At 57.9% G+C, this 14,899-nt stretch overlaps 2 protein-coding genes across 2 annotated transcripts; one reads left to right on the plus strand and one right to left on the minus strand.

Moving 5' to 3' along the window:
• Positions 1-2,076: 2,076 nt before the first annotated feature.
• Positions 2,077-8,793, plus strand: NCLIV_029330 (hypothetical protein; the record flags this gene model as incomplete). Its single annotated transcript, XM_003883129.1, has 9 exons — positions 2,077-2,161; positions 2,777-3,123; positions 4,051-4,602; positions 5,227-5,352; positions 5,893-6,015; positions 6,354-6,581; positions 7,025-7,579; positions 8,351-8,467; positions 8,668-8,793. Coding segments are annotated over 9 exons (2,259 nt in total), but the record flags the coding sequence as incomplete, so codon positions are not given.
• A 1,196-nt stretch (positions 8,794-9,989) lies between these two features.
• NCLIV_029340 (putative EGF-like domain-containing protein) lies at positions 9,990-14,411 on the minus strand (the record flags this gene model as incomplete). The annotated part of the gene is made up of 1 exon (XM_003883130.1): positions 9,990-14,411. The coding sequence occupies one exon, from the start codon at positions 14,409-14,411 to the stop codon at positions 9,990-9,992; it is 4,422 nt and encodes a 1,473-aa protein (XP_003883179.1).
• Between the last annotated feature and the right edge of the window lie 488 nt (positions 14,412-14,899).

Genomic DNA, 14,899 nt, shown 5'->3' on the forward strand with positions numbered 1-14,899 from the left:
CCTGCCGGGATGAGGCAATCGACACACACACGCACACACACACACGCATGCGGTTGCGGTTGAGCCTGTGCTATCCCTCGTTGACTTCGATGCTTTCTCTGTCGTGTCCGTTGAGGGGATCGCGGAGCTTTGAAGACGTTATAGGGTCACACCGAAAGCAGTTGAGATAATTCTCGTGTGTCTCTCGGCTCGCCCGGTTACTCTGCTTTAAATTCTCTTCCGCTTTTCCTGCTCGTACTGGAAAGGTATGAGCCAGTCTTCCAGTCTCGGGTGTCAAGAAAGGTGAGGCTCGCGGAAGTCAACCTCTCCCCTGTTTACACGCCGTGCCCGCCACCACTCATATCGCCGTGCCGGTTGTTGCCAGGACGACGTTTGCCCATGCTTTTTCGAGGTTTGTCTTCCCCTAAGTTCCCGCTCTGTTTGTGCCTTGGCCATTTCGCTTTCTCAGGCTTCTTCTCGATACTGCGATTTTTTCGCCGAGACCAAGCGCGCGCCGGGGCTCCGTCCACTTTGCTCCGCATCGATCCGCCGTCGTGGATTCCCGCACATTCCGGTGACCTCTGTCATTCCAGTTTCTCCGCTCCCGTTCTGCTTCGTTTTGTCACAGGTGACTTCTCAAGGTTTTTCTCTTTGTTCTTCGTTAACAGTCTCTTCGATTGTTCGGTCCGCTGTGTCGAACACAACGGCGGGCGATCGATTCTCGTCCGCAGTTCGCTCTCCACTGCTTTTTGAACTCCAGTCTACCCGAGTCTTCCTACACCTTTTCTCCCAAGGTCTTCGCCGCTCGATTCTTTGGCCGTGTCTCTCTGGACCCTTTCGCCTTCCGTTTTTGTCTTCCCTGATACTTGCCGGTGTCCAGGTAGCGTAAAATGACCCCTCGCGTGAACCTGTTTCCCCGCGCCAGAAAGCGCGGCGGGTCCTCTGGACCGTTTTCTCTCCCTTCTTCCCCTTTCTGTGCTTCATCCCGCCGCTCTCTCTTGCAACCTTGCTCTTCGCCTTCATCGTGCTTCTTTTCTGCCTACGCATTCTCCTCTCCCTCGTTGGGGCGTCCGGCCTCGGCTTCCTCCGCTCCCGCTTTTTGGTTTCGTTCTTCGTCCTTTTCTTTTCCTTCTTCCTCACCTCCTTGTTCGCCTTCTCCGCCGAGTCTTCTCCCCTCTTGTGCGCTCGCTTTTTTATCCTTTCCTCTGCCGTCGTCCCTCTCTGCTTCCTCATCCCCTCTGTCCTATACACGACGGACCCCTCCCACGAGATCAACCGGTGGACTGCGCTATCGCGTGCGGCTGTTGGGCACAGCTACGGGGAGGGAAACAGGAGACAGCGACGGGGCGGCAAAGCCGAGATCAGCCGCCCCCGAAGAAGAAAACGAAGGACAGAGTCGCGAGAAACCCGAGGTCCTTCTTCTCCATGTTTTGTTCAGAGGTGGCCCACGAGGACACTTGAAAGGAATGCGGAGGAAGACGAAAGAGGTGAGGGGTGCGAAGAGACAAAGATTCAGGCATGATGAAGAACAGACAGGAGCCCACGGCCCCAGAAGGAAGAGCGCATCAACTCGAGAGGCGCGCGTCATAGAAACCGAGTCCACGCTGTATCCTTGTTCGCCGTTCTTCTCCACCTTCAGTTCGCGTGTCCTTTTCCCGCTTTCTGCTCTGCTCGTCTCGTCCGCGTTGCGACTCCCGCCCGTCAACTGTATGCCGTAGCCACCACACCAGAAAAGACAAAGAGACGGAACTGCGGAAAGGCGCAGCTGTCAAACAACGAAAAAAAGCAAACACATGGAGACAAGGCAACGCCAAGGAGACACCCCTTTCTACACACATCCTCGCGTGCTGCCCCCCGTCTCTCCTCAGTCCGTTCTACCGGTCGCTGGCCTTCCTACTTCGAACGTCGCCTCCGACTCCTGCAGCTTTCCCGTTTTGTTGCCTCTCTCGTGCTTCTCGTCTGTTGCTTCCTCTCTCGCCAGGACTTTTCCTCTTAACCTGTCTTCGTCCCTCTCCCGTTCTTTTCTCGCGCCCTTCTGCGCCCCGTTTTCCTCACAAACATCTTTTCTGCTCTTCCCGTCTCCTCTTTGTTCGCCAGGAGATTCTCTGGGAAGTGCGCGAGGCGATAGGCTTGGCGCGAGCTGCCCACTGGCAAGTCGTTCCAGGCCCCGGAACTGTGGAAGGTAACGTTCTCTCGTCCAGATTTTTACGAGAAGAATCGGCGAGTTTTGCTTTCTGCCCGGATTTCGTGCTCCCTCGGGATCTTTCGCAGAGTCGCACACACTTCGGTCTCTCGGATGACTCTTTGTGGATTAAAAGGAGTCGTATCGTCGCGGGAAGCGCAGCCGCCGTTGTTCCGAGCTCCCGCTATACTCGCATGCCTCACATCCACTCACACACGAATTGATATATATATGTGCATACTTACGTATACACATGCAAACAGGAAGGCGTATGATTGTACCACCGTGTCTCTGCTTCTCTGTGTATAGAGGCGCGTGTGCGTGTTTCGCCATATCTCTCTCTCTCTCTCTCTATATATATATATATATATATTTCTATGTATTTAGGCCGCATGCGATGTTCACCGTTGCGCTTTGTTTTTCATCTTCTGTCCCCATATCCACAGTTATGGCCCACACGTCTCTCTTGCATGCATTCGTGAGACTCGGGGGGCGGGGCGGCGGAGAGTGTGGCGTTCGGCCCTTCCACTCTCGGTGTCTAGACACCAGCGACTGGGCACCAGCGTCCCGTCTCTTCCGTTCCTTTCTCTCTCTCTGGCACGCGTCTTGTCCCAGACGGCGAGCGGCCGAGTTGGCAGCGATCCCTGTGGGAGGACCCGGAAGAAGAGACTGCATGCGCAGCAGAACTACCGGGCGGCCTCGCCGTGGACTCTGAGCCTGCGGAGGCACCGAGGGTGGTTCGGAGCACGCGAAGGATCCGCGCGGAAGGAAGTGCCGAGGCCACAGCGGCGCGTCCAGCGAGTGATTCGCTGGCAGAGTATCCGATCGCGGAAGGAGCGAGGACGGAGAAGGGACAGAAGAAACGCAGAAACACAGCAGACGAATACGAGCTCGCGCTCGCAGAGAGCTGTGTGGTGGTCGTTCGCTACGAGAACCCGCAGTTCCTTTTCGGGAAAGGAAAGGTGAGACAACGAGAACACAACGTCTGGGAAACATGCTCTTCACCCAAAGAGAGGCACCCCTACGTATGCATCCGGGAGCGTACCTAGGATGACGGCCGCCGACCGGCTGTGGATGATCGTCATCGCTCCGAAGTCCATAACTTCGCGTACATCTCCCTCAGCTTCTGCGACCGCGTCTAGGTTTGTCAATCTGCGCGTCCTCTCTTTGCCTGCTTATGCGCGTGTGCCTAGCCTCATTTGTCGATTCTTCCAATGCACTGCCTCGACGATCCCATCTTACTCCTTCCGTGACATGTATCTCTCCCCCCACGTCTACTTCACAACTACATATATATATATATATATATATATATATGCAGTTGGGAACTGTCTGCTGGAAGCGGTTTACGTCTCTTGGGATAGAACCTGGAACGGACGTTGGCTTGGCTTTTTCTGTTGGTTTCGGGGAAGTCCGTGGCGTCTCATGGAGATTGCGTCGTTGAGAGTTGTCTTTCTCCGTGTTTTTCTTCCGATTGTGTGTCTTCTCATTCGTTGATTTGTCGCTGTGGCGTTTTCTCCCCCCTTCCCTGGCGCGTCTGTCCAGCTGCAGGAAATCGTTTCGTTCTTCAGCAGGCGACCAACTCCGTTCGTCTTCATCAACTGCAGCAGCGCTTTTACTTCTATCCCTCTTCCAGAAAGCTTAGCGGAGGTGTACACCCGGAACAGGGCCATGTTGTCTTCGAGTTCTTCTGACCGAGCCGGGGTATGACTCCTTGAAGCGTTGCATGCGCGCAATCTCAGCTCTCGTTTTCGTGCTTTTTCAGATGCAGGGAGAGAAAAGGCAAAGGCGAACTCGCTCCATGCGGGGGAGCGTAGGTTTTCTCGCGGTCCCACAAGACTGAAGAATGCCGCGTTTCCCCCGTCTTCGGTGCTGCTGGCGCTTTTCAGGAATCGTCTCGTCGAATCCCGTCTCCAGGCGAGCGTGAGTCGTCTTCGGCGCCGTCGGCTTCGCCGCTCTTCGGCCAGTATGGCTACTACAGCAAAAACAGATCCGTCGCAGGGAGACTGATGATGAGTTGCAGCAACGATAAGACGAGTGCGGGCTTGCGCCCGACTCAGCTCGAGTATCTCCAACAGGCCTTCGAGGCTTCGCTTGCTGGGGCTGCCGCCACGTTTGAAGAGCGACGAAGAAGCGAGCGGGCTGAAGGCCCTGTGGCTTCATCTTACGCACGTGACCACACCTGGGTGTCGACTCTCGCGGGTACAGACACGGAAAGCAGTGAAGAAGACGAAGAACAGGATGAAAACGCAGAATGGGATGAAGAAGAAGACGCAGAAACCGGATCAGGAGAGGACGATGACGCGGAAGACCTCGAAGCAGAAAACGAACGCATTTTTGCGTGGCTCAGACGGAAAGAAAAGGTCCAAGTTGTTGATCGGCAGCGGGTGATTCTGGAAATCTTCACCACACAGGCACGGAATAAAAAGGCCATGCTTCAGGTACGGCTGTCAAGTCAATCCTTTTCTGGACCCTGGCGCTCTCTCCCGAGTCCGCGAGTTGTGGCCATTCTTTCCTGTTCACCTCTCCCGGACAAACACAGACCAAACGCGTGACTCCTCCAGTTCGTGCGCCTTGCTGCTTCTCTGCGCGTTGACCGCGGTGTATGCAGACCCGGCAAATCCTCTCTGTTCTGCCCCTTCCCCTGTCTCTTCCGAGGTCGTTTTTCTCCGGAGTCCTCCCCTGTCGCTACCCGTCCTTTGTCGCTTTGTCGTTTTCCTTGCCGGTTCTCCACTGTCCATCCTCGAATCACGTTTTTCTTGGCGCGGGGTTCGATTCGCGTCCACTCGCGTCCTTACAGAATTGAGGAGCTTTGCTTCACGAACTCGCCGTCTTCCCTCGAGGCGGAAGCCTGTTGCCTCGGAGCCTCTTGCTGAGTGCCAGGCGTTCGGACTCACTTCGGCTCTCTACCCTTCAGCTCTCCCCACGAGTGCACAGGCCTCCGGAAAGTCCCCCACCCCGTGCCCCGGCCTTGGTTTGACGGAGGATTTTGTCTTGCGTGAAAAAAACTGGGAAGACGGCATCCGTGAACGCTAACGACAGACACTCTGCGGTGTCTTTTCTAGGTAGCTCTCGCCAGAGTCGCCTACCTCCGCTCGCGTCTCCTGTCGGGCTCCGAGGTTCGCCGGCGGCAGCTGTTCGAGTTGGTCTACGGCGCCTCTAAGGTTCGGGGCTGTGCACCCGGAACGCAGGTCCGCAGTTCGGGAAAGAGCGAGGAAAGGAGGAGACAGGGGCGGCAAAGACAAAGCCTGGTCTCGCGACGCGAATCTGTCTGTACTCAAGTGTCTGTTCCGCGCTCGTGATTCAGATTTCCATACTCGATAAGCCGCAGTGGAGAACGAGATGAAAACAGAAGAAAAGCGTAATTCAACTTTCGATCTGATCTGCTCAAGAATCCACGGTGCACACAGTCAAGAACACCTGCAGAGGCTTTGTCTACCCATAAATGCACATGCACGCAAGTGGTTGTGAGACTTCCGATCCTTCACGTGTGGCCCTTGCAGGCACGCAAAAGTACACGTTTCACTCGTTCCCTAGAGGCTTCCGTTTCGCCTGTTGGCGACTGAGGGCCGAACCCACGAGTACACTCGAATACCTTTCCGTGCTAGAAAACGCTTTTTTCTTTCCCCTTCTTTTTACTAACCCCTTCTGCGCCCTTGACTTCCGGCTCTGGCGATTGCATGCGCCACTGCTCTCGGCGTTTCTGTCGGCCTTCTGTGTTCCGGTTTTAGGTCGCGCAGTGGCTAGGCGAAGTGACGGAGCAGTACATTCCTTCCCCGCGGGGCCCGAAGGAGGACTTTGAGCGGCAGTACGTCGACTCCCTCATGAAGCGTCTGCGTGGACAGGTCGCCCGGGTAAGAGCTGCTGGAAAAATGAATTCGGGAAACGAAGGAGTTTTATGGAAGCGGGGGGGGGGGGGCTGAGCTCAGCGACAACGAGTTGGAACAGGGGGAAAGGGCCAGAGGAGAAGCGCGCGAGGCGGGGAATGTGCAGGCGGGACGAAGAGCACCAACGAGGGCGACGGAGCTTGGGAGGCAAAAGAGATGGAAACAAGGGGTTCCCCGGGATCCGTGAGAGCAGGAATGGGCTGGCGGGACGTTTGGAGAGGGTCAACCCTCTCTGGCGATCGCCAGGGAACCGCGTTGTCTTTTCCAAATACACCCCGGCTTGGAACGGTCGGTCCTGTCTCCAGGAAGCGGCGACTCTGGCGCACCAACGCCGCAGTCGATCGGGCCTGCCTTGTCTCGCACTCGTGGGGTACACGAACGCAGGCAAATCGAGGTTGATCAACGCGCTCACGAAGAAAGGCCAACTGCGAAGTGAGGACCGCCTTTTTTGCACTTTGGACACAAAGATGAACCACCTGCGCCTGCCGAACGGGTCCAAATGCGTCCTCATGGATTCCATCGGCTTCATCCAGGTGAGGGCGACGACGAAAAAAGGGCGAAGCGCCTGTTAGGAGCCGAGTCTGCCGAAGGTTCTCGACGCGGAAAGAAAGAGGAGACAGAGGAGAAGCATCGCGGAACAGAGAGAGAGAGCGAGTGAACACGGACCAGGGAGAGGAGGCCGCAAAAGAATAAGGCGCCTGGACTCTCTCTCCCGTGTGAGGTCTGAGTGTCAGGTGCTCGATCTCTCTGCTGTCTCCTGCCGTCGAATCCCCTCGCCTGCCATCGATGCCTGGTGACATGGGTTTCGGGCTCCATCAGCCGTTTCCCTCGAGATTTTTTTCTCCACATCTGTTTGCTGGACGTCCTGGGCCCTCTGGTGTCCCGAGACCTCTCTCGGGTTTCGCCCGCGGAATTCGCCATCTGCACTAACGCGCTGGTCCACGTTTTTTGCGTCTCTGGTTCTCTCGCGTCTCAGGGCCTTCCCCTGTCCCTCTGTGGGGCGTTCCAGGCGACTCTCGACGAGCTCCACCACGCGGACATTCTTCTGCATGTCGTCGACGTGAGTCACCCGATGTGGCAGCATCAGCGGCGAGTGGTCCTCCAGGCTCTCTACCAGAATGCAAAGACGATGGCGGCGAAAAGGGGATCAGGCGAAGACGAGGCCCAGAGGCGTGAGCTGCTCCGGCTGCAACTGCAGGCTCCGCTGCCTGCTTTCTCGCGCTGTTTTCTGGAGGCGACCGGAGACAGGAACCTGGAGGGGCGAGATGGAGGCGCAGAAACAGCGGGCGCAGCTGCGGGCCAAAAAAGTCACGACACGAGCCTTCTTCACGCAGTCGACGCAGAACAGGCCTTTGAAGAAACGAAACTCGTGGAACGCGTCATGGGAGGCAACACACGCATCATCGAAGTCTGGACCAAGATCGACCTCGTGGAAAGCGACGCGCGAATGGCCGCCATTGCGCGTCTTGCCCCTCTCAACGCCGTTCTGGTCAGCGCCAAAGACGGCACGGGTCTGAGCCTTTTGACGCAGGTAGGACTGGGCCGTGTTTCTACACGCATGCAAACCTCGTCGCAGAACTCACGTAGTGAAGCCCCCGAAACGTGGTCTGCTCTCGCGGAGACTCCGCGCGGCTGACGTCGATAGAAGAGCGGTCTCGTGCCCTCGAGCTTCCGCGGTGGCCTCGCTTGAGAGTGAGGCATGTGGCGAGCGGAAAAGGCGCAGAAAGCAGTTTGCAGCAGTTCAGGGAAACGGATGCGAAGACGCATGACCCTGTCCGCATTCTGGGCGCGCCAGGACGGTCTGGATGCTCAAACAAGCCAGCGTCTGCGGGTTTTTCTTTCAGAGCCAGCGGCGACTTTTCATGCGGAGACAGCCGGGGGGAAGACAGAGACGGGTGCGAGGGGTCGTGAGGAAAAGTAGCGGGAAGTCGTGATGTGTTGATTGGCCAGAATCCGAAAAAGGGGTGAAGGGGGGTGCGTAAAATTGTTTGTCGCAGCGACGATTACAGTGCATGCGTGTGTCCCCGCTCGAGGACTGCGCTGTCCTCTCGAGGAGAGCAGGAGGGCAGACAGGCCTGCTCGCTCCCGCTCGCGGATGCAGAGGCTTCGCCTGTTTCCAAATTCGGGTACTTTTAGCTTCAGTGTCGAAAGGTCAGCTAAACAGTCGAGCTGGCCTCTGGAGTGCGCTGTCGCTCCACTTCAAAGACAGGCGCGGCGCCAAAATTGGGGGACAGTGAACGAGCTGCAGGGGCACCAAGCCGACTTGGTTTTCTTCGTGTTGTGTGTCTCTTTTTCCCTTTAGATGCTCCAAGACGGCATTGCAGAAACCCGCCGAGGCAGGCGCGTTCGGCTCGCCAAGGTGGAATTCCCCGTGGAGCATGCACAAGGCGTTTTTTCCTTCATCACGCAAAACTGTCAGGTAAGGAAAGGCACTGGCGATGTGTTGCCCGTGCGGTTCATGCGAGACGAGGAAGGAGCGGAAGGCGTGGCGACCGCTCGCCGATCTGCATCTAGATACAGCGGAGACTTCGAGATGCTCTGTGCTGCTTCACTCGTGCGCACGGCGTTAAAGCGGCGCTGGGGTTTCCGTAGCTGCGAGCCTAACTGCGTCTTGTGCAGTTCAAAGCGATAGCAGCAGCGAGACTCGGAAAGATTCACCAGCAGCCGGGAGGGACACCAAAAAAGGAACGAGGCGTTGAGGCTTCGGTGGCACTGCGCGCTTGCAAAAAGACGCATGGGCCTTGATTTGGCGCGTCGGGCCATCCGGCAGTCTACTTTCCGAGTCGTCTTGTCGTTTCGCTTCCTAATATAGCTGCTTCCAGAAACACCCGTCTCTGTCTCTTTTTTGTGGCGTGTGCGCTGCGTGCGTTCCGGAAAAGGAGGCCGCATGCGATGCCTCAGACGGCGGCGAGTGGACTGGGGAGGAGGGCAACGCGGCACGCACTTCCGCAAGTTCGTCGTCGCATACAGGCGAAGCGAAGCAACTGAAAGGATCAGCGGAAACCGCGAGTAACTCCGCATCTGCTCGACGCATGTCTGTTCACGTACGAGCTGGTGCGGAGCAGTTTCGCCAACTGTTAAAGCGGTTCCCCGCCTGTTCCGTGGTTCTCGTGGACGAGGAACAGGCTCCCTTTGCACCGCTCTGGGGTTCTGAAAAGTCGCCCTAGGCTGTGTCGTGTTGGCGACCAAGGCGTCGCATGCATCGGAGCGTTATTTCTTTTGAAGAAGACCAGAACGTCCCGAGATGAGGTTGATGAAGTTTCCCACGGCCTCTGCTATCGAGCGTCTGTTCACCAAAATGCGCTTCCTGCGTGGCACTGTGACTCCGCAGAAGGGAATAGGAAGACCCAAGCCTCTCTCTGTGTCCACCCTTATCGGTTGTGCGTGCGTGTTGGAGCCAATGGAAAAAGAGCGCCAAAGAGCCTCTGCCGCCTGTTGTGGCGGCTTCGTCGGTTCAAACACATGCGAATCGCAAGGTCGGTTCGAGACAATCTTACGGCGACGCAGAACTCGTTTCTCGCGGACAACTGTTGCAAAAGGAAGTGAAGACACGGTGTCACGGCACTCCGCGAGCGGTCTCCCACCGTACCAGCAGGGAACAGCTGCATTTCTACTTTGGACGGGAGTACCCGCAAAAATACGCAACGGGGTGCGAACTCGACTTCAGGAGTGTCCGGCGGATAGTGTACCACTGTCGCGTGGAACGTCGTGGCTGGGAAGATGTCGCGAGCCACACAAAACAAGGGTGGAAAAAGGAGCCGGGCGTGTACACACGAAAATGCCGCTTCACAACTCTCGTCAGCGCGTCCCGACTGTGTCGCGACGCGCCCCTGCTCACAAGGGCCGTGGAGAACTCAGGTTTACACTATGTATATGCCTACACTCGCCGCTCGCCGTGGCGGCCGTCACAGGAAAAACACCGCAAACCTCTCGAGAGGCGATCAGCTGGCGAGCTCGCACTTCATTTGCGGTTTACGAACCAATTTGTAGCCGGCGCCGCAGCGACAGGAGTATCCCTTCAGGGTGGATACGCACCTGTTCACATCGGTGGGGCCGCACGGATCTCCATCGCAGAAGCTCGCACGGACGCAGGACTGCTCCTCGTTGGCGGTTTCGAGGCGGAATCCCCGTCGGCATTCACAGCTCCACTTCCCGCCGCCCAAGAAGTTGCATTTCTCCACAGCCTCCGACGCGCCACAAACATTGTAGTCGCACGGATTTTCGACTGTGCATTTCCCGGTGAACTTGTTGTAAAAATATCCGTCTTTGCATGTACACACCGGGGATCCCTCAACGACAAGACACAACTGGACCTTCTCGGGGTCTCCACAGGAGTCGAGGGGACATTCGTCGGGCAGACATCGTTCGCCGCCGGTGACAGCAGCCCCAACCTGCACGAGGTATCCCGGAGGACAGATGCACGCGTACCCGGCATTCTTCGACGAATCGTACGAACAGGAGCCTGGCAGGCACTGGTCTCTGCAGATGTCTTCAACACACCGCTGGACGGGAAGGCCCGCGGGGCCGGTGTACTCTTGCAGCTGATGCGTCTCCGGGCACTCACACGTGTACGTGTTGTCTTCCTCTTGCTGCACGGTTCCTGCTTCACACAAGCTGTCGGACAGCGGTTCGCAGGAGGTTCCGTTCAAATAGTAGCCGGGAGCACACGTGCACGCATACGCCTCGCCGCCCTGGTTGACGCAAGTGTGACCGGCGTCGACGGCCCCGCACGGAGACAGTGAGCACGGATCGTGGACGCAGCTCGGTCCACTGGCCGTCGCCTCGACGCTGAACCCTGGCGTGCATTCGCATTCGTACCCAAACTCCGCCGCCGAGTTCCGCGTACACTTGCCGGTGCCGCAGCGGTCGTGCAGGCAGGCGTCCGCGACGCAGCGCTGAAGCGTCACGTTGCCTGCACTCTCAAAATCCTCCGCAACTGTGCCCACGGCGCAGATGCAGGTATACTCGTTCACCTGGGTTTGGGGGCCCAGCTCGCCAGGATCGCACAGGTCGTTCGTGGCCTCTCGGCATGTCGTGCCGTCGAAGAAGAATCCCGATGCGCACGTGCATGCGTAGCTCGAGCCGCCCGTGTTTTCGCACGATTCCGCACGTTCCGACACGCCGCAGGGATCCAGTGAGCACGGGTCGTCTTCGCAAAACTGGCCGTCCTCCGTCGCCTTCACGGTAAAGCCTGGCGGGCAGTCGCACGTGAAGCCTCCCGGCTCAGCAGGGTTCTCCGCGCAAGCCCCAGTTCCGCACTGGTTGAAGCACACGTCGACGGCGCAGCTCTCGAGAACGACCGACTCCGTCACCTCGCGCCGCTCGACTTTGTGGCCGGGAGGGCAAACGCAGGAGTACGCGTTCAGACCCAGGTCACCGAGTGTCCCTGGCGAGCACAAGGCGTCGGTTGGAAGCGCACACGTCGCGCCGTCGTAGTAGTACCCTTCCGCACACAAGCAGCTGTAGAGGGTGTCATCGTGCCGAGTGCACTGGTGCGGCGCACCCTCGCCGCAGGGATGCAGCGTGCACGGATCAGGTTGACAGAACTCCCCGTCGTCAGCGGTCGCCACTGAGTAGCCTGGGAAACAGTCGCAGGCATACCCCCCAGTGCGCGACGCGTCTTCGCGGCAACTTCCGTCCGCGCACCGGTTGTGGCACACGTCGACGACACAGCTCTGGAGAGTGACGTTCTCGGCCACCGTGGAGTCCTTCGCCACATAGCCTTCGTCGCAGTTGCACGTGTACGCATTTGCGGCCACAGTCCCCAGAGTGCCGGGGCTGCACAGGTCGTCGGTCGCACGCTGGCATGAAGCGCCGTCAAAGTAGAATCCCTCGCCGCACTCGCAGGAGTATGTCGACTCGCCTGTGCTCGTGCACTGGTTCCCGTCCTCGGCGTTTCCACACGGCGAGTCCGCGCAGGGGCCCGCCTTGCAGAACTCGCCCCCCTCCGACTCCTCCCGGGAATAGTGCTCGTCGCACTCGCACGTGTACCCCCAGCTCGTCGAGGCGGTCCGGGAGCATTTGCCGTGGCCACACTGACCGCTGCACGGATCTGGGACGCATTTCTGCAGCGTGACGCCTCCGGACGCCTCAAAGTCCTCGGCCATGTGCGAAGGTGGGCACTTGCACGTGTACTCATTGGGGCGCACTTGCGGCCCCACCACCCCGGGCCAGCACCGATGGTTGATAGCCATTTCGCAGGTGTTTCCATTCAGGAAGTACCCGTTCGCACAGAGACACGAGTACCCGTCCCCCTCATTCGTGCACTTGTGTCCCTCGTAGGAAGGACCGCAAGGAGACTCCGAGCAAGGATCCTTCACGCATGCCTTTCCGTCATCCGCCTCAGTGTAGCCACTCGGACAAATGCAACGATAGGTGGGCACATCCGAATCAACATGAATACAGGTACCCAGCCCGCACTTGTTGTAGCAGACATCCTCCTTGCATCTCTCCAAGGTGACTCCGCCGTCCGACATGAACTTGTCGCGGTTGAAGCCCTCTGGACACGAGCACGTGTACTTGTTCGTGACAGCCTGGGGCCCCAACTCACCCGGCGAGCACAGTTCGTCCCTAGCCATCTTGCACGACGTACCGTCGAAGTAGTACCCCGGCGCACAGAAACACATGTAATTCGAATCCCCATCCGTCACACATGAGTGACCCTCCTCCGGAAGACCACAAGGATTTCCTGCGCACGGCCCCGCCTTGCACACTTGCCCAATGTCCGTCGTTGCAACACTGTAATTTTCCGGGCACCGACACGTGTACCCAGAAGCCTCAGAGGGAGACCGAGTGCATGTTCCCGGTGAACACTGTTGATAGCATGGATCCGGGGTACACCTTTGAAGATTGACATCTCCCGCACCAACGAAGGTCTCAACGAAATGGGTTTCCGGACACGTACACGTGTACTCGTTCCGATTCTGCTGTTCGCCTAGTTCTCCAGGACTGCACAGAGTATTCGTTGCCTGTTCGCACGTCTTGCCGTTGAAAAAGAACCCCCGTGCACATGTACATGCATACGTGGTCTCGCCCGTTTTCTGACACACGTGGCCTGCCTCAGCTGCGCCACATGGGTTGCTGGAACACACAGTCGGTTCACAGTACTCGCCGTCGGGTCCCGTTGAAACAGAGTAACCCGCCTCACACTCACAGTGGTACGGGGAGTCCGAGCCTTCTCTCGGACTTGGCGAACAGGTACCAAACTCGCACTTGTTGTTACAAACGTCAACAGCCGGTTCAGCAGAGCATCGCTGTTGTGCTCCCTCGCCAGAATCCGCGACCTCCTCAGCCACGTACCCTGCAGGACACCTACAGGTGTAGCCATTCACCTCGCCTGTAGCGACAACGGTTCCCGGAGTACAGGGGTTGACCGCCGGCTGTGCGCATGATGTTCCGTTGAAGATGTAACCCTCGGCACATGAACAGGTATACCCGGCGTCTGACGTGGCTGTGCAAGTGTGACCCTCCTCCGGAAGACCACAAGGATTTCCTGCGCACGGCCCCGCCTTGCACACTTGCCCAATGTCCGTCGTTGCAACACTGTAATTTTCCGGGCACCGACACGTGTACCCAGAAGCCTCAGAGGGAGACCGAGTGCATGTTCCCGGTGAACACTGTTGATAGCATGGATCCGGGGTACACCTTTGAAGATTGACATCTCCCGCACCAACGAAGGTCTCAACGAAATGGGTTTCCGGACACGTACACGTGTACTCGTTCCGATTCTGCTGTTCGCCTAGTTCTCCAGGACTGCACAGGTCGTCTGTGGCAGGTTTGCATGTGTCTCCGTCAAGGTAGTATGCTTCTGGGCATGTTACTCGCACGCAGGTTTCGACATCCGCGCCGTTTGGTAATGTGCTTGTCCCTTTTTCGTAGCCGGGAGAACACGTGCATTCGTACACGTTCTGCACGTTCACGTCCACAGGTTCTCCGGGTGCACACAAGTTGTTTTCCCTGATCGAGACGCACTGTTGACCATCCCAGAAGAATCCCAAGTGGCAAGTGCATCCGTGTCCCGAGGGATAATCTCTGCAGTAGGCAGCTTCGCCACAAGGATTCGTCGAACAACTGCCTATGCCAGTATAAATTTTTTGCGATTCGAGCGCGCTCTCGGGGACCACGTCAGTCGCCAAGGCGTGTTGGCCCGAGTCGTTGAATCCCCGCCCGCGAGGGGAGTGCGACAGAGCAAGGAGAGGTGGAGAAGTGGAGTCTTCCGCGCGCTGCGGACTACCGTCGGGTTGCAACAGAGAATACTGTCCTCTCCCTCGGATCGCGGAGCTGTCCTGTACGACGCAGAGAGCAACGCAGCTGCCAGCCAGAAGGAACTGGCGCCACAGAGAGGGAGAACGAGGCACATGCATTTTGAGAGGCGCTCAGGCGTGGGGTCTTTGACGCCATGAGATGTTAAGGAAGAGTTGCATTCAAAGGCAAGAGGTAGCCAGGGGAAAGGAGCATTTTACTAGGTGGCGTGCCCGGGCCCCAAACAGGATACGCCACGTATCGCTTTTCGGCTGGCAAGCCGCTGACGTAGGAACGAAGATCCTACAGTCGGACACGGTTTTCTCGAGCAGTAGATCTCGTTCGTGTGGGCGACCACGCCGCCAGGCCATAGCCCATCTGCAGACGGGAGAGAGGGGTACGGAGGGAAACACTTCTCGAGAGAAGTGCTACCCCGAAGTGCTACCCGACTGGGAGGGGGTGGCACAGCAGGAAACGATCATGAACCGCGCTTGCCTGCGAAGGCAGCATCTCAGGACCGATACTTCGGTCTCGCAGAATATGCAGAGCTGTAGGTTTGGGGGGACGACGAAACGAAGCTTGCCGTTCAAAGGATCTCCCCTCGACACCC

This window comes from Neospora caninum, chromosome VIIb (assembly GCF_000208865.1).
Source record: "Neospora caninum Liverpool complete genome, chromosome VIIb".
In the NCBI taxonomy this organism is placed as follows: Eukaryota; Apicomplexa; class Conoidasida; order Eucoccidiorida; family Sarcocystidae; genus Neospora; species Neospora caninum.